We start from the raw sequence: 26,065 nt of genomic DNA on the forward strand, positions 1-26,065 counted from the left end.
TCCCAGAACGTTTCCTCATCCACCCGTGGCCCCCAAGTATGAGCTGCCTCATCCCTCATAATCAGCCTCCCGAGGGCAACCACCTGTCACAAAATCCTTCCTTATTGTCTGACTTGAACCTAAATCCCTCCGGCTGCAGTCCAAGCCCATTTCCTTTGGTTCAGTCTCCGGCGGGAGACGGACAGCAGCTGGCCTCCATCCTCTCTGGAATAAATTGTCCACAAAACTACCAGCCAACCAGCACAGGCATCTCAGGATGGATGGTACTCTTTTTGGGGAGTGGGGGAGTCTTCTGCTTCAACAGCCCCCAAGCCCCAGACTCAAACCCCACAGGAAGATAAGAGTCACAATTAGGGTCAACACCCAAGACCGATTTCCCGCAAACAAGAAATTGCTGGGCGAGAGGCAAGGGAAGTTTCACCCTAGAGGGCAGGCTTCCTATGCCCCAGACTCCCAGACACTGGCATGGATCGTGGACTGTACCGGTCACACCAGGGACAAGGTACAAAAGGATCTCCAGAATGAGAAGAGGGGGCTGATATATGGCACCCCCACCACCACCACCCAGGTAAATCAGGAGAGCAGCAGGGCAGACCAGGTGCAGCCGCCTCTGCTCTTCCACCCTGCGTGGACAGTCCCCCCGCCCCGCTTCCACGCCTGGCCGACTGGGGAGTGGGACGTGACCTGGGTTAAGAAACACAGAGCTGTTTTTGTGCTGAAGGTATGGAAAAGTACAGCTAAGCCCTACTAGCACAGACAGGCTGGGCTGAGGTGAGGGATGGAGGAGCGTAGGAAAAACCTCCCACCCCCTAACCTGGGGCCCAGGACTAGGGACAGCCAGGCAACAGGAAATGGAAACTCTCCTGACACACACCCTGAGAGAATCTTGATTGAGACACAACCCTCTTGCAAAACACAGAAGGCAGAAAGGACGAGGACTATGCCTTAGACACACCCATTCTCTCTCTCTCCTTCACAAGGACTGTGATTTTTAAACCAGAATGTTTTCCAAGCCTGTTTAACCCCCGACCACCCACCCAGGCCCTGGCAACCCCTTAGTCTTCCCAGTATAGTGGAGGAGCATTTGACTGCCGGGCCTGCACAGCTTCCACTACTCTGGAGGCCCTCCCAGTCACAGCCTCAGTTTCCTCTTCTGTAAGATGGGAATAATGCCACTTGCCACCACTTCAGGGGATTAGGGGTCAAAAGGCTTGATGGCTGTGAAAGGGAAGCACATGGAGCGCGGTTCACTAAAGGCTGGAGATGCCCTCTGACTCAGGAACATCTAGTTTACAAACGGGGACAATGGTGGTTCAGCGGTAGAATTCTCGCCTTCCGTGTAGGAGACCCGGATTCCATTCCCAGCCAATGCACCTTATACACAGCCACTACCTGTCAATGGAGGTTCCCATGTTGCTATGACGCTGAACAGGTTTCAGCGAAGCTTCCAGTCTATAAGAAGGACTAGGGAGAGGGCCTGGAGATCTACTTCTGAAAATCAGCCAATGGAAACCCTATGGATCACAACAGATTGATCCCGTTGTGCATGGGGTCACTGTAAGTCGCAGCAGCTAACAACAGCAGTTTATGAACATCCAGTGTTGTTGAGGGGTGGAAGTATGCTATGTGACCAGAGGAGGCTGAAAAAGGGAACACATAAATGCATCAGATTTCCAAGCCACCGAAGATCAGGCAGGGGAGCAAGACCTGTTTCTCCCGCGGCTGCATCCTGTCCTCCTGCAGAACTCAAGTTTCCCATAGAAGCACCGTGGGTGGTAGTTGTGGTGCCCAGAGAGGTCTGTTGAGCCCTCAGGGCTGCTGAGCCATGACCGTTTGTCCTAGGCTGCTAAGGGCTAAACAACTGACCTGGCAGTGGCCTTCCAGAACACAACCTGCCCCTTAATGTGCTTCTGTCCTCTCCCCATGTGCAAAATGAGGCTTCTGGTCACTTCCCAAGAAGAGTGGGGTAGGGGGTAGGAGGGTAAGATGGGAGAACGAGGGGTCCTCCCCTACACCCTCACTCCCACCTGGACCCCTTTGGAGGGGCAAAGGTCCAGCTGTGCTGTTTCCTCCTGCTATAAATTCTACATCTGGCCAGATGCCACACAGACCCCCACCCATGCACAGACCAACCCACCCAGCCTAATTAAACCCAAAGAAAGAAGGGACCAGACTGATGAACAACCTTCCTTGCTCTATGCCGCTTGAAGCAGTGTCAACTGAATCAATAAATACTTGCTGACACTGGGGCACAACAAAGAAAGTACAAGACACAGGCCCTGCCCATGAGGAATTCACAGTCTGACAAAAACAGGCTGGCGGGCATGAAAGCATTATAGGACAGTGGAAGACAGCATATGAGAAAGCAGCCGACAAACAATGGTGAGGCCAGGACAGTCCCCGGGGCTCATGCCATGCCTCTTTCAAGTCTAAACAACAGGACACAAAGCAGGGCAAGAAGCCCGAGCACAGATGAGGAGACTGAGGCTCAAAAGACATGAACCAAGTAGGACCAGCGCAATCTCCAGGTCAGATGTTCCACCCACCCTGAAAACTGTCTGCCCCTGCCCCCTTTCTTGGCCCCAAACCTTGGGTCTTCCCCCTTCCCTTGGCCCAAGATCCTCCCAGGGCAAGGGTGACTGACAGCTAACCCGGAAAACCCCTACAAGTTTCCTCAGTCACCCCTTTCTTTCACTCTTCCTAAAACTGTGGTGGGAAGGTATATTGTTCATAGTTCTCATCCCAAAGAAGAGATGTGCTGGTCTAGCAGGAAGACTCACTGGACCAATGACCCTAACCCTAAGAAACGGGCTTTTCTCCACAGGTAGGGGAACCTGGCTGCTTCACTGCAGAGTGGTGGGTGAGAGGGCTGGGGCTGGAGGAGACAAAGAGAAGGAATTTGGAGACCATGAGCAACAAGGCAGGTATCCGTAAAGAATGACTCACTTTCTACAGCATGGTCCCAGTTCAAATGAAGCAAAGGCTGACTGGATGACACTGAGTCGGGAGATAAGGAATCACATGCCCTCCTCCCTGGAAATGTTGTTTTCAGGTGTCATCGAGTCAATTCTGACTCACAGAGACCCCGTGTGACAGAGCAGAATTACCCCACACGGTTGTTTTGGTTGTTGCATTTATCTTCATAAATAGGAGCAGATCACCAAGTCTTTCTCCTACAGAGCTGCTGGTGGGTTTGAGCTGCCGACCTTTTGGTTAGCAGCCGGGTGCTTAACCGTTGAGCCACCAAAGCTCCCCCAAAATAGACTCATCTGGGTCCAATGGCACTGACAGAACAACGCAGTCAACACAGCCTCTGCAAATACATTTTCTGTAAAATGAGCCCGTAGAGCCTGCAAGTTCCTAGGTTGGTGGAATACCCTCCCGCAAAATCGGTACCTGCTCACCCTCCCTCACTCACGGATGCCGGGTCACCTCTCCCCTCTCCCGCCTCAGAGCAGAACTGAAATATGACCAGGCACAGACGGAAGCCAGATGTAGCATAAGGAGCCTCAACAGCTTCCCACCCAACACTCCGGTGCTGTCCGACGGAACTCTCTGGGATGATGTAAATGCTCTGTATCTACGCAGTCCAATATGGTGGCCTCTAGCCACAGGATCCTACTGAGCACTTGAAATGTGGCTGGTGTGACTGAGGGGTAGGATTTTCATTTCAATTTAAAATCAAACAGCCACAATAATTAGTTAAATGTTTTTAAAAAAATTAAAACGGCATGTGGCAACTCCATGTGTGGGTAGTGGCTACTATACTAGTACAGAGTCTGTACCAACCACAGCCTATCTAAATCACCCCTAGGCAGGACCCACCTCCCCTGGACCCTTGGGCCCACCCAAACCTGGGGCCACTGTCCATAGTACTTTCTTGAGAGTGAATTATACTCATGGCCCTGAGCTGTTACAAATCTCCATTGAGTTCAAGGCTTTTATTCATCTGGAAGGTGGGACCAGGTCTTCGTGAGGAGCTCCCGTGGGACATGGCACCGAACTGGGATCACAGAAGGGCCAAGATGATACTTGTCCATAGGTCTTTGGAGAAGCCCATCCCTGTGGGGACAGGGATTCCAACACCGGGAACAGTCAGCTGGGGCTCTACCAGGGAACTACACTCTCTTCTTGGTGACTGTCAGCCTGTATGCACGGTCTTAAACTTCTTTGTCTGCAGACCAAAGGCCCACCTGGTTTCCCCAGTCTTTGAGGCCTTTCCCCTCGAACTGTTCAATAGCACTGTAGCCCAGGAAGTTACCACTCTGGTAGCTAAATTTAAAGAATAAGAAGGTGCTGTTCAGAAATGACAGAATTCAGAGTAGATTCTGATATTAGCTTCAGAATAGATTCTGTTAAAACCATATTAATTTGCATTTTGTGTACCTCAAACTTTATAAAACAACCAGTGTAGAAGTAGCTAATAATATATGCATATTTTATCCTTTAAAAAAATCCTTTTTTCTGTGTCATAAAAGTAATATAACTGTATTATGCTAAATTATTAGAAGGCACAGGAAGAAAAAGTCATCAATAACCCTGCCTTTCCAATTCTGCACTGCCTGGCTGCTGTTTTTAAATTGAGTTTCTATGACTCAGTGCTATCAGAGAGGACCATAAACTGGAATCTCGCTGCTTTCCTCACCCCCCACCCCAGTCTTGTTTTTGTGTAACTTGAAGCCTGGCTCATACCTCAGACCTGCTTGAGAAACACCAGGAAGCCACCACCCCCTCCACCCCCAGCCAGAGGCCCCTATTCCAGTCTGTCTATGGGTCTACTGCTCCACAGGCCAGAGCCCACCCATTTAATCAATAAGCAATGACTAAACTGTTGTGCATGCAAGAACACATAGGAATGTGTGTATGGAGATGGGAAACTGGCTTCAGGAAGATTAGAGTTCAGGGGAAAGTTTAAGACATGTATACGACGACTTCAACACAGAGCAGATGAAGATGGGAGATTTGAGTAGCCCTCAGAGGCATTCCGGAAAGAGTGAGTGTGTCAAAACTGAGTTCCATGAACTCTGAACCTCTAGCTTCTAGAACCTTCTAGGCCCAGACCCTAAAGTACCCCCACCCTGTGACTCCACAGCTGCCCTGCCTCCAGCCCAGGGAACCTGCCGTGGGTCTACAAAGACATACTCCCAGGGAGATACTGACACACGCTTTTACCAGGCAACCTATCGACCTGTCCAAACAGAGAATGCAGTGTTCCCCGCCAGGAGGGCACTGCACAGATGAGAGGCAGAGGGCTAGGGGCAGGAGACTTTTCCAGGTTGGAAGTGGGCCCATCTGAAAGGAAAAGGAGGGCTGTGAGGGTGTAGTGAACTGGTGGAAGAACTAGGAAATAAGAGCATCACAGTTCAGGACATTCATTAATAACTACCCTGTTAACATGGTGCTGGATTTGGGATCCAATGGGGTATAAGTGAGGGTTCTGTCCTCAAAAAACAGCAGGGGGTTGTCTTGGTTATCTATTGCTGCTATAACAGAAATACCACAAGTGGATGGCTTTAACAAAGAGAATCTTATTCTCTCAGTCTAGGAGGCTACAGGTCCAAATTCAGGGTGTTGGCTCCAGGGGAAGGCTTTCTCTCTCTGTCGGCTCTGGAGGAAGGTCTTTGTCATCAATCCTCCCCTGGTCAAGGAGCTTCTAGGTGGAGGGACCCAGGGTCCAAAGGATGCAGCTTTCTCCTGGCTCTTATTTTTTGGTGGTATAAGGTCCCCACTCTCTGCTTGCTTCCCTTTCCTTTGATCTCTTGTAAGAGAAAAGCCACACTCTAGGAAACTCCCTTTAGACTGGATCAGGGATGTGACCTTAGTATGGGTGTTACAATCCCACCCTAATCCTCTTTATTATAAAATCACAATCACAAAATGGAGGACAACCACACAATACTGGGAATCATGACCTAAACAAGTTGACACATATTTTGGGGGGACACAATTCAATCCACAGGGGTAATGCAGACAAACCAAAGCCCCTGGTGCAATGTGCTGATGCAGCTGGGGTGGCAGAGAGTGATGAGGTTAAAGGAGGGCAACCCCTCCATCCTGGGGTCAGGGGAGCCTTCCCTGACAGCCCCACTTGACAGAGACAGGGACTTTCTTTCCTTGGAGCACCTGAGGCCTTTACGATATGCTCTGCACCCATTTAACCCTTAATATGAATTGCATGGTGTTATGGATTGACTGTATCCCCCAAAAAAGATGTGTTGAAGTTCTAATCCCTGGTCGCTGTGATCGTGACCTTGTTTGGAAGATCTCTGAAGGTGTCATCAGTTAAGCTAACATAAGGTCATGCTGGAGCAGGTTGGGTTCTAATCCAGTGAGAGGTATCCTTATAAAAGGGAAGAGACTCAGAGACAGACAGAGTGGAGGCAGAAACCGGAGCTATGCTGCAGCTACAAGCCAAAGAAGGCCTGGGACTACCAGAAGCTGGGAGAGATAGGAAGGGATCTTCCCCTAGAGCCTTCAGAGAGAACATGGCCTGCCATCACCCTGAATTTGGACTTCTAGCCTCCAGAACTATGAGACAATAAATGTCTGTTGTGTTAAGCCACCCGCTTTGTGGTAATTCACTATGGTAGCCCTAAGAACTAATATACGTGACGATCCACATCGCCATATGTTATGGCCACACCCCACGCTCAAAGGCAGGGATAATGTCTAATATTTCTCCTAATTACCACAACCCTTAAGCCAGCACAGGGCATACAGCTGGCACTCAGGAAAGGTTTCACTGCCCTTATTGAGCAAGTTCATGGCTCAGCAAGGGGAAGTGCGCAGGTCACACGGCAAGTGGGCCCAGCCAGGCCCAGAACCTGGCTCAGTCTTCTAGCCCTCCAAATGGGGGTGAGTCCAACTCACGAGGCTACTCATCTGAGTGGATCCCAGGGCTGAGGTCAGAGGCTGGGTGATGGGGGAAGTGGGGTGTTGAGAAGCTGATCATCGGGACACCCTCCCTTTTCCTGCCACCCCAGGGGTGCTGACAAGACACTACTGCATCAGCTTATCCCACTTAGTCCACTCAGCATTCATTCCCTTGGTGAGAGGCAGCCTTCCACCCCTGCTCCAAGCGGGGAGGGATGCTGAGAAGGGAAGGGCACCCTTCCAAAGCTAACACTGTCAGGATGCATTCCACGACCCGGGAGGCAACAGTTTTATTTGAACAGGAGCGGTGGGGAAGCTATGGGACTGCCGTCTGCTCTCCTCCAGAGGTCTGTGAGCAGGTGCCCACCTCCACCCTGCACCCGAGGGCATGGGAGGAACCACAACCTTGTATTAGGCACAAGAGGCACCCAAGCCAAAATAAACGTTCAATTCCATAAAGGGGCGGCCCCTGGGTCTTCAGCATGCTGCAAAATAACCTATTTCTATTCCCAGCCTATCTCCATTCCTAGTCTAGGGAGCCCCGGCGCAGCAGTGGTTAAATGCCTGGCTGCTAACCAAAAGGTTGGTGGTTCGAGCCCAGCAGCTGCTCCAGGGGAGAAAGATGTGACAGTCTGCTTCTTGAAAGATTTACAGCCTTAGAAAGCCAATGGGGCAGTTCTACTTTGTCCTATAGGGTCACTATGAGTTGGAATCGACCAGAAGGCAACAGGTTTTTTGTATTCCCTGTCGGCCTGCAGTACTTGTACCCCAGGAGAAAGGATACTAAAGCTCTTCCCTGCTGAGGTGCAGACCAGAGTCCTGTTAGGAATGAGCCCTGGGGAAGCCAAGTGGGAGAACTGTCACAGGAGTGAGTTTAGCTGAGGGGGAAGAGGCAGGTAACGTGGGGACTCAGACAGAAACCCCACAGTTAAGAGGCAACCTGCACCTCCCCTTCCAGCTCCTTGATTCTTTTCCTGGGGATGCCTAGTCTCTGGGTCCCCAACCCACAAACTTGGGTAGTGGGAGCAATCAACAAGGGTCAGGGACCTCAGCATCCCAAAATACCATCAAAAGGTTTTGACCTAAAGGAAATTTTCAAAGGGATTAGAAGTGGGGTGAGAAACGGCTCAGAGGTCTGCATGGGTCTGTATAGATGGGAGACAAGAGAAAGGGGCTGGGAGCAGAGACAGAGTTGAGGGACCCAATTCTGAGCTGTGGGATTCACTTACATAACTCACGTTTTCCTGCTTTAAAACCCAGCACACTCAAAATGGCAAACAAGCCCATATATGGTCAATGTGGTCAGGAGACCCGGTAGTTGGGTGTCAGAGCCCACAAGCCTGAATAGGGCAGTGCTCAGCAAAGGGGCCAGCTAAGTGCCTGGAGTGCTTATTGGGTGCTTAGAGCTGCCAGGGTACAACGAGGAGGAAACACAGCTCCAGGCAGAGTGGCTTGTAGCTTAGCAGGATCAGTAAGACTGCTACTAATTTAGGCTACTAAAGGGTTGAGATGAAAGGCAGTTCTGCAGAGCTTTGGCTCTGGACTCAGGCCAGGGTCCAAACTACTAACTAGCTATGTGACCTTGAGTAAGTTACTTAACCTCTCTCTGCCTTGGTTGCCTCATCTGCAAAATGTCTCCTACAGTGCCTAACTTTTGCCACTGTTGGGGAGTCAATGAGATGGCCCTCACAATGGGTTTAGCACAATGCCTGGCACAGGCACTAAATGTCAGCTACTGTCACTACTGTTCTTTGTGGCGGTTACTATGCCGCCCCTTGCTGCCACCACTCCCAAAGTAATTTATAAGTGGCTACCGCTGTCTTGTTCTTTGTAAAAATTAGATACTTGCTATCAGTGTACTGGGTTTAAGAGATGGCTTCTGCAGTTTCCTGTTTGTACTAGGGCCAATTTAGATCAAGGGTAAAAAAAACCCAAACCAAACCTGCTGCCACTGAGTCGATTCCAACTCATAGCAACCCCATGTGACAGTAGAAATGCCTGCCCCATAGGGTTTTCTAGGCTGTCTGCTCTGTCCTATAGGGTCACTATGAGTTGGAATCGACTCAGTGGCAACAAGAGTTTTTGGTTTAATCTTTACAGAAGCAGATCGCCAGGCCCTTCTTCCATGAAGTTGGTGGGTGGGTTTGAACTGCTGACCTTTTGGTTTGCAGCAGAGCCCTTAACCACTGTGCCACCAGGGCTCCTTTAGGTCAAGGGTAGGGGTCCAGAAAATGTAAGCTCACACAGGCAGCAGAGGCCAAACCACTTGAACACTGTAAGGACTTTGGCTCTTGCTGTGAGGGAGAAGAGAAGACACCTGATGGTGTTCTCTGAGCCGGGGGGGGGGGGGGGGGACATGACCTGACTTTATCAGGATCACTCTGACTGCTGCACAGAGGTGACAAGGAGACCTATTAGGATGTGTTGGAATAAGCTTCTACCTACCTCCTCTTCTGCTGCTACTGCTCCCAAGAAGCTGCCCCTAATTGCCCCACTTAGCTCTAACTGCTCCTTTATTGTACTTCCCCTCCCTTTTCTTTAAGCACAGGGACCTTAGACAAGTTACATGGCCTACCAAGGTCTGGGCCTGGGCTCCAGGGCTGTAAAGGCAGACCAGCTAGATAACCACTCAGCACCCTCCAGCCTCACATTTCATGATTTGCTTCCAGGAAAGGAGCCCAGAGCATGACCTTCCTCCCCCATTAGCCCTGCCAGCTGCCAACAACAGCTCCTTGGGTACAGACACATGGGGAGTAGAATCCTACAATGGAGAAACTCCTTGAGGACCAGGGAGGCATCTGATATTTTTTCTGCCCAAGGCTCTGGATGGCCCCAAAAAACATACTGAGCCTCTAACAACAACAACAAAAACCATGGCGATCGAGTCGATTTCAACTCAAGGCAACCCCATGTGCTACAGACTAGAACTGTGCTCCACAGAGTTTTTGACTGTAAATGTCACAGCCTTGAACACTATATGGAGCAGTTCTATTCTGCACCATGGAGTCACCATGAGTGGAACTGACTTGATGGCAACTGACAACAATAGTCTTTATGGAAGCAGATCACAGGGCCTTTCCGCTGCAGTGCTGCCGGGTGGCTTCAAATAAATGGCTGTCATGGATTGAAATGTGTCTCCAAGAATATGTGTATCAATTTGGCTTGGCCATGACTCCCAGTATTGTGTGGCTGTCCACCGTTTTGTCATGTGATGTGATTTTCCTATGTGTTCTAAATCCTATCACTATGAGGTTAATGAGATGGATTAGTGGCTGTCATGTTGATGCGATCTACAAGATAAGACTTTGTCTAAAGCCAATCTCTTTTGAGATATAAAAGAGAGAAGCGAACAGAGAGACATGGGGACCTCATACTACCAAGAACGCAGTGCCAGGAGCTGAGTGTGTCCTTTAGACCTGAGGTTCCTGTGTGGAGAAGCTCCTAGACCCAGAGAAGATTGACGACAAGGACCTTCTCCCAGAGCAGACAAGGACAGAGGGCCTTCCCATGGCGCTGATGCCCTGAATTTGGACTTCTGGTCTACTAGACTCTGAGAAAATAAACTTCTCTTTGTTAAAGCCATCCACTTGTTGTATTTCTGTTACAGCAGAACTAGATAACTAAGACGCCACCCTTTACCTTAGTCGTCAAGCACCAGGGACCTTTCTGAGACTCTAGTCCATCACAATTTCAACTTTTCACTCTTACTGCAGAAAGAAGCTGGTGCTCATGAGGTCGCGGGAACATGCGTGCTAGGGCAGGCAGGAAACTAGGCATGCTGAACAGTTCAGTATAAGCAGAATAAGTACTCTATACCCCAAAATACTATCAAAAGGTTTTTGACCTAAAGGAGATTTTAAATGGGATTAGAAGTAGGGTGAGACGTGGCTCAGAGAAGAAAGGCCCATCTATAGCCCAGACCTGAGCGAGCAGCACTGAATTAACTTCAATCACTCCTCATTGGGCCTCAGGTGTCCAGTCTAGCAAATGGGCTGTCATTCGGCTGCACCTCAGAGTCAGGCTCAGAGAGCGCTCACAGGAAGGTACTTCTTCAGATGACTGAGTCTGCAGAGACCTATGGAAAGGGCAATGACAGGAACACACAAGGGTGCAAAGCCTGTGTACCTGCAAGCTTCTTAGAAGGCTGGGGCGGTGTCACCCACAGCACCTGCGAACACCTCTGCTCCCTTTCCCCGGGGCCAGCAACCTTGGTCAGCTGTGGAGGGCGTGCTTCAAGGGGTAGGCCACAGAATGGAAGAGCCCAAGAAGCTCAGGTCAGGCCAAAGGAGGCATCGGCAAGGGACTTGCCCTTGTCCTCGACAAACAGCCTGGCCTTCCTCCTGCTCCTCCCCAGAAGGCTCTGAAGATTAAAAACCAGTTTCCACAAGGAAGGGGCAGGGGAGCGGAGTTTCCCTCCCCTGCACGTCCACTTGCCCTTTTGGTTTCCAAAGTGCGTGGTCTGAAGACATTTCTTCACAGGCTCATTCTCTTTGCAGCATCTTGAAACTGGCCTGGTCATGTAGTATGTGCTTAGCAGACACCTGTTGCACAAGGGCCTGGATGTGTGCTAAGCCTTATGTTCCTTGAAAGCAAAAGGCATGGCTCCCCTATAGCACCTAGGCAGGTGCTGGTGTCAGACCTGCTGAACCTGTTCACACTGGCCTGCCACATGCCCTCTGTGCTAAATGGCCCTTAGTAACTACAGGTGAAAGGCATTTGGAAAAGCTTATGAAATAGGGGATGAGAGTGGGACAGAGGATAGTGTTCATAAAGGTAAACCCAGATATGGAGAGCTGTTTATTCTGTAAAGTCGCTCATCAAAGAGGAGAAGATAACAATAAACAGGTCTTGGTGGTTAACTCGGAGCTTTACACACATTATCTCAGGTGATCTTCACACCCCCAGGAGGTGGGTGTGATTAGTTCTACTCTCAGATGAAACAATGTGCTCAGGGGCTCACATTCACAAAGACAGGAACTGCTACATGATCCCAGGTCTGACTTGAAACTTGTCCTTAACCTCTAGGCAACGAGGCCCCGCTGTACTTGGGCTTGAAGTGGGGAAAAAACCAAAACCAAACCCACTGCAGTCGACTCATAGCGACCCTATAGGACAGAGTAGAACTGCCCCATAAGGTTTCCAAGGAGCCGCTGGTGGATTCAAACTGCTGACCTTTTGGTTAGTAGCCGTAGCGCTTAACCACTGTGCCACCAGGGCTCCAAGAGGAAAGTGGGAGTAAGTTTAGATAATGACCACTCTACCCTTTGGAGGCTATGAGAGTCCAAGAGTCTGGATATGGCTTAATTCACCAGGTAACAGCCTTGACCTTGAGAAAGGCTGGACATCCAACTCTCATGACTGGAACTTCCAACCTGAAGGTCTATAACCTCTCGACATCCCCTAAGTGTCTAGCACACTGCTGTGCAGCCAGGACCCAACAGACATGACTGAGAAAGTCTGTGGACAACTAAAACCCACACACTTACTGAGCACCTCTCCTGGACCTGATAACACTGGGCCAGGGTCTGGAGACACACATCCTTTGCCCATGTGGGGCTCATACAGACTAAAACAAAATGTGTTACAGAGTAGAACTGATCCATAGGGTTTTCTTGGCTATAACCTATATGGAAGCAGATTGCCAGGTTTTTCTTCCGTGACACCACTAGGTGAGTAAGAACTACCAACCTTTAGGTTAGTGGTCAAGCGCAGACGTTTGTGACACCTACGGACCTTCAAACAGACTTATGTGCCACTGAGTCAGTTCTGACTCATAGCAACCTTATTACGACAGAGCAGTACTGCCCCAGAGGGTTTCCTAGGCTGCAATCTTTATAGGAGCAGATCCCCAGGTCTTTTCTACTACAGAGCTGCTGGAGGGTTCGAACCACCAACCTTTTGTTTAGTCGCTGAGTGTTTAACCACTGCACCACCAGGGCTCCTTTTCATATAGACTAACTGTCCTAATTTAATAGACGCTCAAAGCCTTCATAAATGAGTTTACTCAAAGGAACTGAGGACTAGAGTTGAAAGCTGGGTAGGATCACACAGCACAAACTAGTACTGTAGCGGTTCAGATAAGGGTCTCCTGTCCACAAAGACAAATGGAGAGGCTCCACTGTACACTCCTTCCTACCTGGTGTGGCCGACAAGGCCCCTGGCAGCCCACAGGGGCAGCTACCAGCCACCCACACGCTTCTCTCTCTGACTTCGGGACAAGCGTCCACTTGTAGAAAAGCCCCAGCTGAGCAGCTGCAGCCAGATTACAGAGGGCCATGGGAGGTGACAACAGCGAGAAGTACACAGTCCTGCCTAAATATTTCGCCAGGAAATCCAAATATTTAGATGGAGGAAAAGAAAAAAGAATATACATTTCAAAGCCAATCAAAGAGACCTGGCCACCCAGGGATGGTGTCTGCCCCCAGGGAGGCCCAATTCGGGCCCCAGATCTTGGGAGGATGCCTGTCAGGCTGTCTGGATCTAGGGATACTCTGGAGGGAAAAGGTTTAATCAAGGCCTGGAACAAGGCAGGACTGAGCAGAAAAAGCCATTCCTTTTTCTCCTGGTGCAGGGAACAGGGCCCAACTGAAAAGGAAGACGAAGTAAATCTTCCATATTTTCAGATGCTGACCATTCATTCTTTTGGGAGAAGGTTGGGGATAAAATTTGAGGGGAATGCAAAGACTATGAGCAACTCAGGCAGGTCTGCAGGGAGGCAAGCAGATTATGTGAGAAAATGTTATAGGCAGGAATTTTGAAGATTTATCATCATTCCTGTTCCCGACCCCAGATGAGAAGCTCAATGCATAGCATGGCCAGGAGCAGGGTGTCAGGAACAGACCCCACAGGGCGCGAGGGCCCAAGAATAGCAGCTAATCATAGCAAGGCACCTATCATGTGCCAGGTGCTCTGACGAGTGTTTATGTGGGCTCTGTGGGCATGCTGTTCTATTACCCCATTTCAGAGATGAGGAGACTGACTACTCAGGGTCACACAGCTAAGCATCCTGAAAGTTGCCCATGTACACCACACATGCCCTGTAGTTTCCTGCTCTAGGCCTTTGCTCCCTGTTTCTACCACCTTCAGTGGAGCCTAACATATGGTGGGACGGTTCAGAGTGGGGGCTCTGGCATCAAAACCACTTCCTGGCCATATTGCCTCAGGCAAGGTACTTTATGTCTATGGGTTTCTTCCACTGCGCTGTGCTACCAGTAACAGCTCCTACTGCTGAGGCCAACAATGCTCACTGCAGAGGGTAATAGTACCTGCTGCAGAAGGTTGCTGTGAGGATTCAGTGAGATAATGCATGTAACGAATTTACACAGCCTATTTTTTTATGGCCTCATCTGGAAACCCTGGTGGCGTAGTGGTTAAATGCTACGGCTGCTAACCAAAAGGTCAGCTGTTTGAATCTGCCAGGAGCTCCTTGGAAATTCTATGGGGCAGTCCTACTCTGTCCTATAGGGTCGCTACGAGTCGGACTCAACTCGACTCGATGGCACTGGGTTTGGTTTTTTTTGGTTTATGGTCCCATCTGTCTTGGAAGAAGTACAAGCAGAATACTCCTTAGAAGCAAGGATGGCAAATTCATCTCACATACTTTGGACATGTTATCAAGAAGGATCAGTCCCTGGAGAAGGACATCATGCTTGGTAGAGGGTCAGCAAAAGAGAGGAAGACCCTCAACGAGATGAATTGACACAGTGGCTGCAACAATGGGCTCAAACATAGCAACGATTGTGAGGATGGCACAGGACCGGTCAGCGTTTCTTTCTGTTGTGCATGGGTTCACTACGAGTTGAAACCGACTCTATGGCACCTAACAACAACAACATGGCAAAGTAAGTTCTCAGTAACTGTTATCACCCTCCCACCCACCAATGCTACTTCCGCCCCGCCCTGTCACTCCAACACGCTGACTCCACCTCCACTCATGGGTAGGACATAATGTCTGAAGTTAGCAAGGGGAACTGAATCTCGGCCCTCTACCTAGCTGTGCAGACCTGGGTAAGACACCTGGCTTCTGGTTTCCCGTACAATACAACCAGCAAGAAATCTAACCCATAGGACTGGTTCAGTGTGCTACATAGTTAGAGCACCAGCCCAGTGCCTGCCTGGCACATAGTAGGCACTTAATAGAATGCTTAGAGGCTGCTACCCACCCACACCTCTTATCCTGAGAGGCCTGGCTCAAACTCCTCTTTAAGTCAAATTTTCCTCCATGGTGTACTCTTGGAAACTCCAAGTACACATACTGACGTCAGTACAGGAAACAACTCCTTACCCTTCTCCCTGGGTAGACTAGGGGCTCCCTGAGGGCAGATGCTATGTTTTGTTCTAAGACAGAGTCCCCACAGGCTACGGGGTTCAACAAAACCAGCTGCCTTCTAGTTGACTCAGATTCATGGTGGTCCCATGTGTGTCAGGGTAGAATTCTGCTCCACAGGGTATTCAAGGGCTGATTTTTCTTAAGCAGATCACCAGGCCTTCTTCCGAGGTACCTCTGGGTGGATTCAAACCTCTAACCTTTCAGTTAGCAGCTGAGCCCATTAACCATTTGCATCCATCACCCAGGGACTCCAATGGTTCTACAGACCTCAGGAAATGGAAACTGAATCCTCCAAGGGCCTCTGACCCTTGTCCATCTCTCCAGTCTCTACCATCTGCAGCCCGTCCCTCAGCACTCAGGATCGCATTTCCCCTCATTTCACCACTGCAGCCCTGTCTTCTCGCCTCAGTGGCCCGAGTTCCAGAGAGCTAAAGCCCCTCCTCTGGTTTCTGAGGCTTCACCACGCACAGCTAGGACAGCCAGCGGGGAGGCCCCTTCTGTGCCCCACCTCCACTTCACTCCAGGCCTCCGAGAACTTTGGGCAACGTGTAACTCCTCACAAAAAGGCTAGAGGCATCAGCAGACTGTGTGGAGCTAAAGCTCACCTCCTACTCCCTCTTTCACATAAAGAGGAAACTTAGGTGTAAACTGAGAAGACCGTCACAACAGTGTGGGGGGTGCTAAGGACACAGACCTTGGACCTCCCAAGGGGGCCACAATGGGAAGAGGGGGGTAAGCTAACTGAAAGATGGGGTGTGAGGGGGGTGGGTTGGCTTCTTTGGGTGGGCTCTGGGCTCTACTGGCCTTAGTGGAAAAACCCGCCCTCCATCACAAGAGGAGAAAGGAAGGAGGAGGTGCCCTTATCAGAACACCCATGGGGTGAAGGGATCAGCCCACAGAAATGCCGTTAATTTAGAGTAGAATATTCCACTTCTTTGAAGTTGCAAACGGCTGTGAAGGAAGAGGGACATTTCTGCAATGCTGTTCACTCCCCTACTTGAAAACTGCACAAATTTGATGAGTTCAAATTCCTTGGCTAAACCCAGAAGGATTTTGTCATCTGACCCTCACCTCCCTGCCCTGTAGCCGCAGGCCAGCAGGACCACCATGTGCAGTTTTATACCTCCCTGATGGCTATGGAAGGAGTCCTGGTGGCACACTAGTTAGGTGCTCCACTGCTAACTGAAAGGTTGGCGGTTCGAACCCACCAGGCACTCCTCAGCAGACAGCTGTGATAGTCTGCTTCCATAAAGATTTACAGCCTTGGTAGAGAGATCAGAGCTCTAAAGCACTGCTGGTGGGAATGCAAAATCATACAACCATTTTGGAAAACAATATGGTGTTTCCTTAAAAAGCTAGAAATTTCTGGGTAGAAAGCTAGAAATAGAAATCCCATATGATCGAGCAATTCCACTCCTAGGAATATGTCCTAGAGAAATAAGAGCTGTCACACAAATAGACATATGCACACCCATGTTCACTGCAGCATTGTTCACAATAGCAAAAAGATGGAAACAACCTAGATGCCCATCAACAGATGAATGGACAAACTGTGGTACATACATGCAATGGAGTATTACACAACAATAAAGAACGACCGTGCATCTGCAAGGCATCACATAACACGGATGAATCTGGAGGGCATTATGCTGAGTGAAATCAGTCAATCACAAAAGGACAAATATTGTAGGAGAGCCTTACTATAAAAACTCATGAAAAGGTTTACACACAAAAAGAAACAATCTTTGATGGCTACGAGGGAGGGGAGGGGTGGGGATGGAAAAACACTAAATAGACAATAGATAAGTGATAACTTTTGTGAAGGGTAAGACAATATACAATACTGGGGAAGCCAGCACAACTTGTACAAGGCAAGGTCATGGAAGCTCCATAGACACATCCAAACTCCCTGAGGGACCAAATTGCTGGGCTGAGGGCTGTGGGGACCACAGTCTCGAACATCTAGCCAATTGGCATAACACAGTTTATAAAGAAAACGTTCTACATCCTATTTTGGTGAGTAGCATCTGGGGTCTTAAAAGCCTGTGAGTGGCCATCTAAGATACTCCACTGGTATCACCCCCTTCAGGAGCAAGGGAGAATGAAGAAAACTAAAGATATAAGGGAAAGATTAGTCCAAAGGACTAATGGACCACATCTACCATGGCCTCTACCAGACTGAGTCCAGTACAACTAGATGGTGCCTGGCTACCACCGCTGACTACTCTGACAGGGATCACAATAGAGGGTCCAGGACAGAGCTGGAGAAAAATGTATAACAAAATTCTAACTCACAAAAAAAGACCAGACTTACTGGCCTGACAGAGACTGGAGAAATCCCGAGTGTATGGCCCCCGGACACCCTTTTAGCTCAGTAACGAAGTCACTTCGGCCAAAGGTTAGATAGGCCAATAAAACAAAACAAGACTAAAGGGGCACACCAGCCCGGGGCAAGGACTAGAAGTCAGGCTGGGACAGGAAAGCTGGTGATAAGGAGCTCAAGGTCAAGAAGGGAGAGTGTTGACATGTTGTGAGGTTGTTAACCAATGTCGTAAAATAATATGTGTACTAACTGTTTAACGAGAAACTAGTTTGTTCTGTAAACCTTCATCTAAAGTACAATTAAAAAAAGAATATTTACAGCCTTGGAAACTCTATGGGTCAGTTCTACTCTGTCCTGTAGGGTCACTGTAAGTTGGAATTGACTCAATGGCAGTGGGCAAGAGATCCACCATCCCCCTCCTTTTTCTAGCTGTCTTTAAAAACATGTTTGGCATTCCCTTCACTCCAGGGAGGCCTCCTCCAGTCTTTGCAATATTATTTAGATGCCCATCCACACCTGTCCATGGATGGCCCCACTGCAGGGCAGGGCCACATCATATCTAGAAGTAGTAATGGCAGCAGCATTTAATGAGCACTTACCATGTCCCAAGCACTCCTCTAAGCAACCTCTGAAGTTGATGGTATTATTAACCCTATTTTACAGATGAGGAAACTGAGGCACACAACTCTTCAGTAACTAGTCCAAGGTGAAAGACCAGCCTGCCTTCCCAGGCCACTCCACAGCCATCACACATACCTCTCGTGTGGCACCTGGAGAAAGATCCCTACATGTCCTCTATCCATGTCAAGCTGCTCCCCAACCTTGGGAAGACAGACAGGTTGGGACTCCTCTGCCTTATTCCAGGCGGACTCTCAGTGAAATCTCCAAGGAGATGCTCCTTTACCTTCTCCACTCCCCAAAAGGAACGTCAGAGGGAGGTGAACCCATTTCACATGTTTTCCTATAATCACCTCTCCTCCCTCTGGCCAATCGGTTCTTCTAGTACCACTCAGATATAGTAGCCCATTTGTACAAAGGCTGTCTTGGGGCTCCACCTCAGGAGTTTGACTCTTCTGCCCCCCAAAGCCTTGCACGTCCCTGCACAGCCCTCCCCCAACACACACACACACACACACACACACACACACAGAGAATTCAGAGGCTGAGCCCAATTAGACTGCAAACGGCCAAGTTCAAGATGAAAGCCCTTGGCCCAGGGTCAGGGCCAGCCAGGCACTGTATCCAAAACCAGAGGATTGTGTTTCTTTTAAACGCCAGGCTATAAATAGGGCAAAACCCCAGGAAAATACTTAAAAGTAACAGTCATCATCTCCCTTGCACCCCCTCCTACACAACTCCCCCTCCCACTGAAATCTTTCAACACTTGCTAATAATTCTTAACCTCCATAATTCCCCTCCCTCTTACCGCGCCATCTGAATCACCCCACCAAACCCATGTCGTCAGGTCGATAACGACTCACCCTAAGGGCTCTAGTAAAACTCTCAAAACAATTCAATAAAAATACACTTTAACTATTAAAGCTCCAACCAGGGCAGTTAATGAATGCGAATGTATTGATTTGGAGTTTTGTTTTTTTCCCCCTTTGGCTGCCCTCAACTTTGAGCAGAACGTAAATAGGAAAATGAACCATTAGGAAGAGACCTCCTTCTTTCATTTCCTCTAAAAAACCCAACTTTTCCACTTTCCACTTCTGCCGTCCTAGACAGTGAGAATTCAAGCTCGAACGAGTGACATGGTGGCCTCCATGATCCTCGATAATCAAAAGATCCACTGTGCTCCCGTTACTTACAAAGGCAGTGAAGTGGACCAGTGCCTTTTACGATTTGCAAAAGGCTTGAAACAAAAGGGGTTTTCATGTTAACCCTCAGTTCTCTAGAAAATTCAGTGACTGTCCCCCATTCTAAAGCATTTTGGTCAGATGTCATTTAACCACATAAACTATGGTTTTATTTTTCAGATTTTGAGAAGAGTGGTGTTAATAACAGATGTCAGACTTCGAAATTGGAACGAGCCTACTACTGTAGACAGGAATATGTACACAGCAGTATGAACGGTCTGGAACAAGAAAGGAGAGACGTCTGGCACACATGGAAAACCTCGGAATACAGTAATACAGTAATGCAGTCTGGAAGAAGAGCCTTGGTGGTGCAGTGGTTAAGTATTTGACTGCTAAGCGAAAGGTTGGTGGTTCAAACCCACCCACGGTTCCACAGGAGAAAGATGTAGCAGTCTGCTTCTGTAAAGATTTACAGCCTTGGAAACCCTATGGGGCAGTTCTCCTCTGTCATATAGGGTCACTGTGAATCAGAACTGGCTGGCGGCCAGTGGGTTTGCGTTTTGGGGGGCAGTCTGGAGCTTAGGAGGAAAGCAGGCCAGCAGGATTGGAGAGGCTTCTGAGAACAGGTCAGCTATGTGAGCAGTCTAGGAAAACCAGAGTTAGATCTGGTGCTACAGGGGGGTAGGCCTGGAGTCACTTCCACCCCACTTCCAGGACACAAGGGAACCTCAGGAGCCATGGCGAGAAACCCATGGTCTCCCTCCCCAGGCTAGGAGAAAGGGCAACACCATACCCTCTGTTAGGATCCTTTTCCTCCCAACTAAGTCCTAATTCCAAGACCCCACTCTGGCTTGAGGTCATCTCAGGCTGGACCCTCATTCCGAGTGCCTCCTGAACACCTGTCCTGACCCTCGCTCATTGCCTTGTTAGGCTGGGTTTACTCATTCTGTCTCCCCAGAGGACAGCCTAAGCACTACTATGTCTAATTCATCTTTGCGTTCCCGGAGCCTGGCCCAGTGCCTGGCACACAGCAGGTGCTTAATAAATGATTGCTGACTAACTACACGTGCTTTGTAATATGACACACTTAAGATTTGAAAGCTGACTCTGTACTATCAGATCTGAGGGGAAAGTTACATCACCTTTTCAAGCTTCAATTTCCTCATCTATTAAAAGGGAACAACCCTGACTTCCCGAGGTGGTCTTCAGGATTAAATTAAAATGAGATGTACGTAATGTGCTTATTCACAGTGCCTGGCACAGGGTGGGTGCTCAAATCCATCCTGCTTATTACTACTGCACACCAGCGGCAGGAGGTTGAGAGGCGGGCTCTCTTTCCTCCCCTTCAGCCCAGCCCTTTGCTTTTTTTGTGCTTCTGAAGGAGAATCAGGGTGGGATAGACAAGTGTGTTGCTTCATTGGTGGAGGCGGTGCTGGGTTAGCCAGGCAACACAAGGGAGAAGCCCGTGTGCAGATGCCTGTTGTAGGGAAAACAGAAAACAGAATTTCCCAGCAGATCAGAGTCCAGCCCGAACTAACTCACTAAGTTCACTTACAGAACAACAATTATACAACTTCATAACCCCAAGAGAGAGGGCAGGGCATATAAGGGTGCAGGCTCAGGAGCCAGACTGCCTGGTTCACACCCCAGAGTTTGCCTTCTGCCTATAGAGCAGGTCTATTCTGTACATGTGGGGTTATCATGAGTCAGAATCAACTAGACAGCAACGGGTTTGGTTTTGGTGTCATTATGGCCACTGTACCTTCCCTGTGCTTCAATTTCTTTATTTGAAAATACAAGGTTGCTGTAAAGAGGACCAGAAATAAGCACGTAAAGCACTTAGTCAACTGCCTTGCTCAATGCTAAATTGAAACCCGTTGCCGTCCAGTCGATTCCGACTTGCTCACTTTTGTAAGGTGTGTCCGCATGTATCTCGCCTAATACATCTACTTTACTGGAGCCTCACTAAAACCTCGTTTTACAGATGAGGAAAAGGAGGCTGAGAGGTAGGTTAAATGACTTGGGTAAATGGCCAAGCCAGACAGCAAACCAGCCTGTGCCCTCTTATAAAATGCAGATAACACCACTCTCCATGCTCAGCACAAAGTAGGTGCTCCAGAAATGCTAACTTCACTGTGGGAGCCTCTCCAAGTTAGGAAGAGGCTGGAGGAGTCACCAAACCCTTGGTAAACCAACCTCTTGACAACAAAGGTACAAGATGGTTCTGAAGACAGGCAAGAGGGTGACCAGGTGGTCTGAGGTTAGGGGGCACCGAGCACTTTAAAGTCAACCTCTGCCACCTGCTTAAATTCAGTTCAACTGCAGTGTGAGCGGGGCAGGAAGCACCTGAGGCCCTCCGAGTATTTTAAGGAGAGGTGCATTAAATCCCTTTCTTACGCATTTGAAAGTGCACACACAATTGCACACACAATTTCCCGTGGTAGAAACACCCAACCCAGACTGCACCCCTCTTCCAAGATCCTGCCCACCTCCCCACCCCCACCCCAGGAATTCTTCTAGCTAGGGCTCCTTTATGATTACAATGTGATTCAGAACCAGCTAAAACACAGAAGCTCTGGTGGAAAATGCCCAAGTAGCCAGATGGGAAAGAAAGATTTCTGAGTTTTCACTTTTCCTTAAACCAATTTCCTAAGGCAGCGCCCTGAGTCACAGATCTGAAAGCAGAGCAAAGCAGACTTCTGCAGATGGAAACTGATCTGCCAAAATGCTTCCAACGGTCAGTTTTCATTTCTTGGGTTTTTCTTACGAAAGGAGAGGACTTGTGCAGGGTTGAGGTTACTTTCAGAGTTTTTTGGCTGGGAATGAGGATGGGGTTGACCTTGTTCATGAACTCGTCCCTAATGGTCTCCAAATCACACAGGCCTGATGCCAAAATTCTTTTTCTAAAAGTTACCTGCCCACTTTTTACGGTCTTAGCCAAAAACCACTGCCATCGAGTTGATTCTGACTCATAACGACCCTACAGGACAGAGTAGAACTGCCCCATAGAGTTTCCAAGGAGCGCCTGGCAGACTCGAACTGCCGATCTTTTGGTTAGCAGCCGTAGCACTTAACCACTAGGCCACCAGGGTTTCCACGGTCTTAGCTGGACCTCAAAAATAAGAGGCATTTTCTTTGTTGAAACACCTTACGGAGGCGTCTAGCCTCCAAAGCTGCCGCCACCAGCTGCGCCCAGCTGCCTATCCCCTCAGCTCCCACCACCCCACCCCACCCTTCCCCTTCTCCTTGTGTTTTGAAGTTTATTTTCCCACATTTAGCCTTGAATTCTTTCCTTCCTTCCCCTGCAGTGGCGGCAGAGGAGCAGCGAAGAAGGAAACACTTCGAGGGCAGCTCAAGGCTTTATCATCCCTGCCTGCCCTCTTCCCCTCTAAACAAAGCCCTGGAACAAACTAAACAAAAACTCGTTCTCCAGAGGAATTGTTTCCTCAAGGGAAATTATAAAGTGATCCCTCCCCTCAACACACACACTCTGCAGACTCGGGTCAGAAGGAACCTGCATCATTCCAGCTCTCCTGCTAATAGACGCTTAACCAACCAACTGCCTTCTGAAGCTCCTGCTCCCCACCATCACCTCCCATCTGCCCTAAACCTGGAAACTGCTACAGGACAAGACACCCTTCCCATTAGAACCCAACCCCCAACCTGGTCTAGACCACTCCTCATTGGTCGCCTTGGAGGGCAAGTCTCTAAAAGCTAGGTGGCTGGTGGGCACCTATATGTGCATCTGTGTGAACATCCAAAGACTCAGGAAAAAAAGGGAGCCAGACATTTGGCGATTCCAGCCCACCCAAAGGCACCTAAGAAGGAAGACCTGGTGATCTACTTCTGAAAAATCAGCAGTTGAAACCCCCATGGAGCACAGTTCTAGTCTGACACACACATGGGGTCACCATGAGTGGGAATCAACTCAAGGACAACCCTCAGCCCATGGGCTCAGTTACTCCTCCCAACCTCCCACCCCAGCAAGACATCCTCATGTTTTCCAAATGCTTTCAACCTCACAAAAGTCCAGGACAGGAAAGTGCGATGAACACGGGTTAATTCCGACGGGTTAATTCTCATTGTACCTATGGGGAAACTGAGGCTGGAAAAAATAAGATACAACTAGATAAAGCATAAGGTATTTGGGAGCTGCTGTAGATTAAATGCTGTTCCTCCTTAGACTTTCTGACGTCTTTCATCCCAAGAAAAATGTAAGACCTTGAACTATCTACCCTGACTCCACTCCACGATCTAGAGCCCTCACCAGGTCTCAGGTAGGTCCTGGTCATTCCACTGGGAAGAGGCCACTACTTCACAAGAAGGAAAGTAGGATGGTTGTGAGGATAAGAGCCCTTGCGAAACTGGGTGAGGGCCTAAGACCCCAAACTGGCAGAGTGCAAGCCAGAAGGTCAGCCCACTGTTTATCCGGGTGAGGTCAATGCCACTGATAGGATATGCACCCAGAGATGATAAGGAGCTCAATGCCAACAAGGAGAAACTCCCCCACCACCTCCCCACTCCCCAAGAAAAGTCCGTTTGTTTAACCTGCTGCTTTGACGAAGTTTAACTCCAAGAGGGGATGTCTCCGCAAGATAAGCCTTCCCGGAAGCTTCAGAGCGTCCCCAGCATTCCAGCCACCAACCCTCAACCCTTGGGCTCAGTCAGTTCCCCCTCCCCCCAGCCTCCTCTCCTCGGCTGTTCGGAGGCAGGGGGCTTTGCCCAGGCTTGGGCTGGGAGACCCTCCTGCATTCCGCCGGGTTCACGTTCCAGGAGAAAAGCCGCGCGGGCGCGGCACTGGCCCGGAGCGGGGAGGTGGAGACGCGAGGGGGTGGCAACCGGCTAGGCTCCCGGACTCCGGGAGCGTCTCCAAGGAAAGATAAACGCCTTTATCCGCCCCACAGCCTCCCTCCAAGTAGGGAGGTACCCGCACAACCATACCAAGCGAGCGCAGGGGCCAGGCTCAGTTCACCTGGGGTCAACCCCAAGTTCTCGCCGGACATGCTGGGCTTCATTCAATCAGTCCCTATGCGTCGTGACCCCCGTGTACCCGGGAGAGGAACAGATCCGTGCAGCCTGACCCATGTTGGGACGACAGCCTCTCCCCGTCACCCCATCATCTCCCACTGGGCCTGGGGGCCATCAAAAGTTGAGGGGTGCTTCCTTCCATCACCGCTAAACTTCAGCCAGCTTCAGGGAAGCGTATCAGGGGCACGGACGGCGGCTCACCTGCAGGATCTTGTCCAGGCCCTCCTGGCCCAGGCAGGGGAACTCCTTGAGCAGCTGCACCTTCTGTGTGTAGTAGTTTTTCTTGGCCTCCTTCCAGCGCGGCTCCTCGAGCACCTCGAAGATCGCCGCCCCGATGGACAGGTAGAAGATAATGGCCGAGGTGAGCAGAGGGCCCCGGTCCACCATGACTCCCGAGCGGCCGCTGCCTGAAGAGAGCCTCCCCCAGCCCCTGCGGCCCCGGGTCCGCCCACTCTTTCAGCCTCTGGAAACAGCTGTTTGAATTTGGAGCTCCGCATGCGCAGTGCCCCGTCCCCCTCGGCGCCGCTCGCAGACAAAGTGCTCGGGCAAGTTGGCCCCCTGAACGCGGGCAAGTGCGCGGGGCCCAGCTACCGTGGGCCGGGGCTGGCGGACAAGAAGGGGACCGAGAGGGCGCCGTGACCGCTGGGGCGCAAGGAGCGGCCAAAACCCAGGACTCAACTCTAGGAAGACACGCGAACCGCTCCTCCGCGCGCCACTAGCCGTCTGCGTGGCGCTCGCCTCCACGCGCCTCTTTAACCAGCGCTCGGCGCGCTCTGCCCGCCCTGCCCGCCTGCTCCGGACCCTGACGGGGAGGGGCCCGCGCAGGCCCCGCCCAGACCCCGCCCACACACCCAGTCCAGGCCCCGCCCCATCGGTCCCGCCCCCCGCAGGCCCGGGGGCCAGCCCGCGAGGTGCGCGCTGGAAGGGGTCCGGCGCTCTCTGTGCTCCTGGGGGTTGCCGCCAGGGAAGGCTGTGCGTCCCGCCCAGACCTCCGCGCCCCGCAATGCCCGGGGGTTGCGATCTCTAGGACTCGGGTTGTTATTAGTGTTAGCGTATTAACTAAAATGATTGTGTACGTTATTACTGAGGTCAGGAATTTATTTCTGTTGTTATTTTTATTGTAGATTCAATTTTGATTTACCGATGTTCTTCCAAGGGAGCCTTGGTGGTGTAGTGGTTAAGCACTCAGCTGCTAAGCAAAAGGTCGGTGGTTCCAACCCACCAGCTGTTTCTCTGGAGAGATGTGACAGCCTGCTTCCATAAAGATTTACAGCCTTGGAAACCCTTCGGGGCACTTCTACTCTGTCTTATAGGGTCGCTGAGTCAGAATCCACTGGATGGCAGTGGCGTGGAATGTTTCTTCCAAGAAAGCTTGATTCTGTTTCTTTCTCACAAACAGCCTGACACACCTTCCTACAAGCCTGATCCCGGCTAAAAGGGGGCTGGAGAAGTTGTAGGGAATGAGAGGATATCAGGAACTAATTCAACCACAGACGCCTGGCTCCTCCCATTCTAACTTGCCCTGGTGAGACCGCAACATCTGGAAGGCTCTGTGAGGGGCAGCACTGTCTGAGACCACCCCCTACACACACACACACACACACACACACACTTTGTAACTCTACAGGAAACACTTGACCTCTTTCATACTCTCAAGCCTATTTAAAATTGCAAGTCCCCCACCCATGGACTCAAACACTCCTTATCCCCGTA

At 50.1% G+C, this 26,065-nt stretch overlaps 1 protein-coding gene across 1 annotated transcript in view; it reads right to left on the reverse strand.

Moving 5' to 3' along the window:
* KCNK5 (potassium two pore domain channel subfamily K member 5) overlaps positions 1-25,095 on the reverse strand; it is a 49,013-nt gene extending 23,918 nt beyond the window's left edge. Inside the window, exon 1 of the mRNA XM_003403934.4 lies at positions 24,554-25,095. Coding sequence (XP_003403982.2) covers positions 24,554-24,739 — 186 coding nt within the window. The 5' untranslated portion in view covers positions 24,740-25,095. The remainder of the gene's footprint in view (positions 1-24,553) is intronic.
* Between the last annotated feature and the right edge of the window lie 970 nt (positions 25,096-26,065).

Source organism: Loxodonta africana, chromosome 1, assembly GCF_030014295.1.
Source record: "Loxodonta africana isolate mLoxAfr1 chromosome 1, mLoxAfr1.hap2, whole genome shotgun sequence".
Lineage (NCBI taxonomy): Eukaryota > Metazoa > Chordata > Mammalia > Proboscidea > Elephantidae > Loxodonta > Loxodonta africana.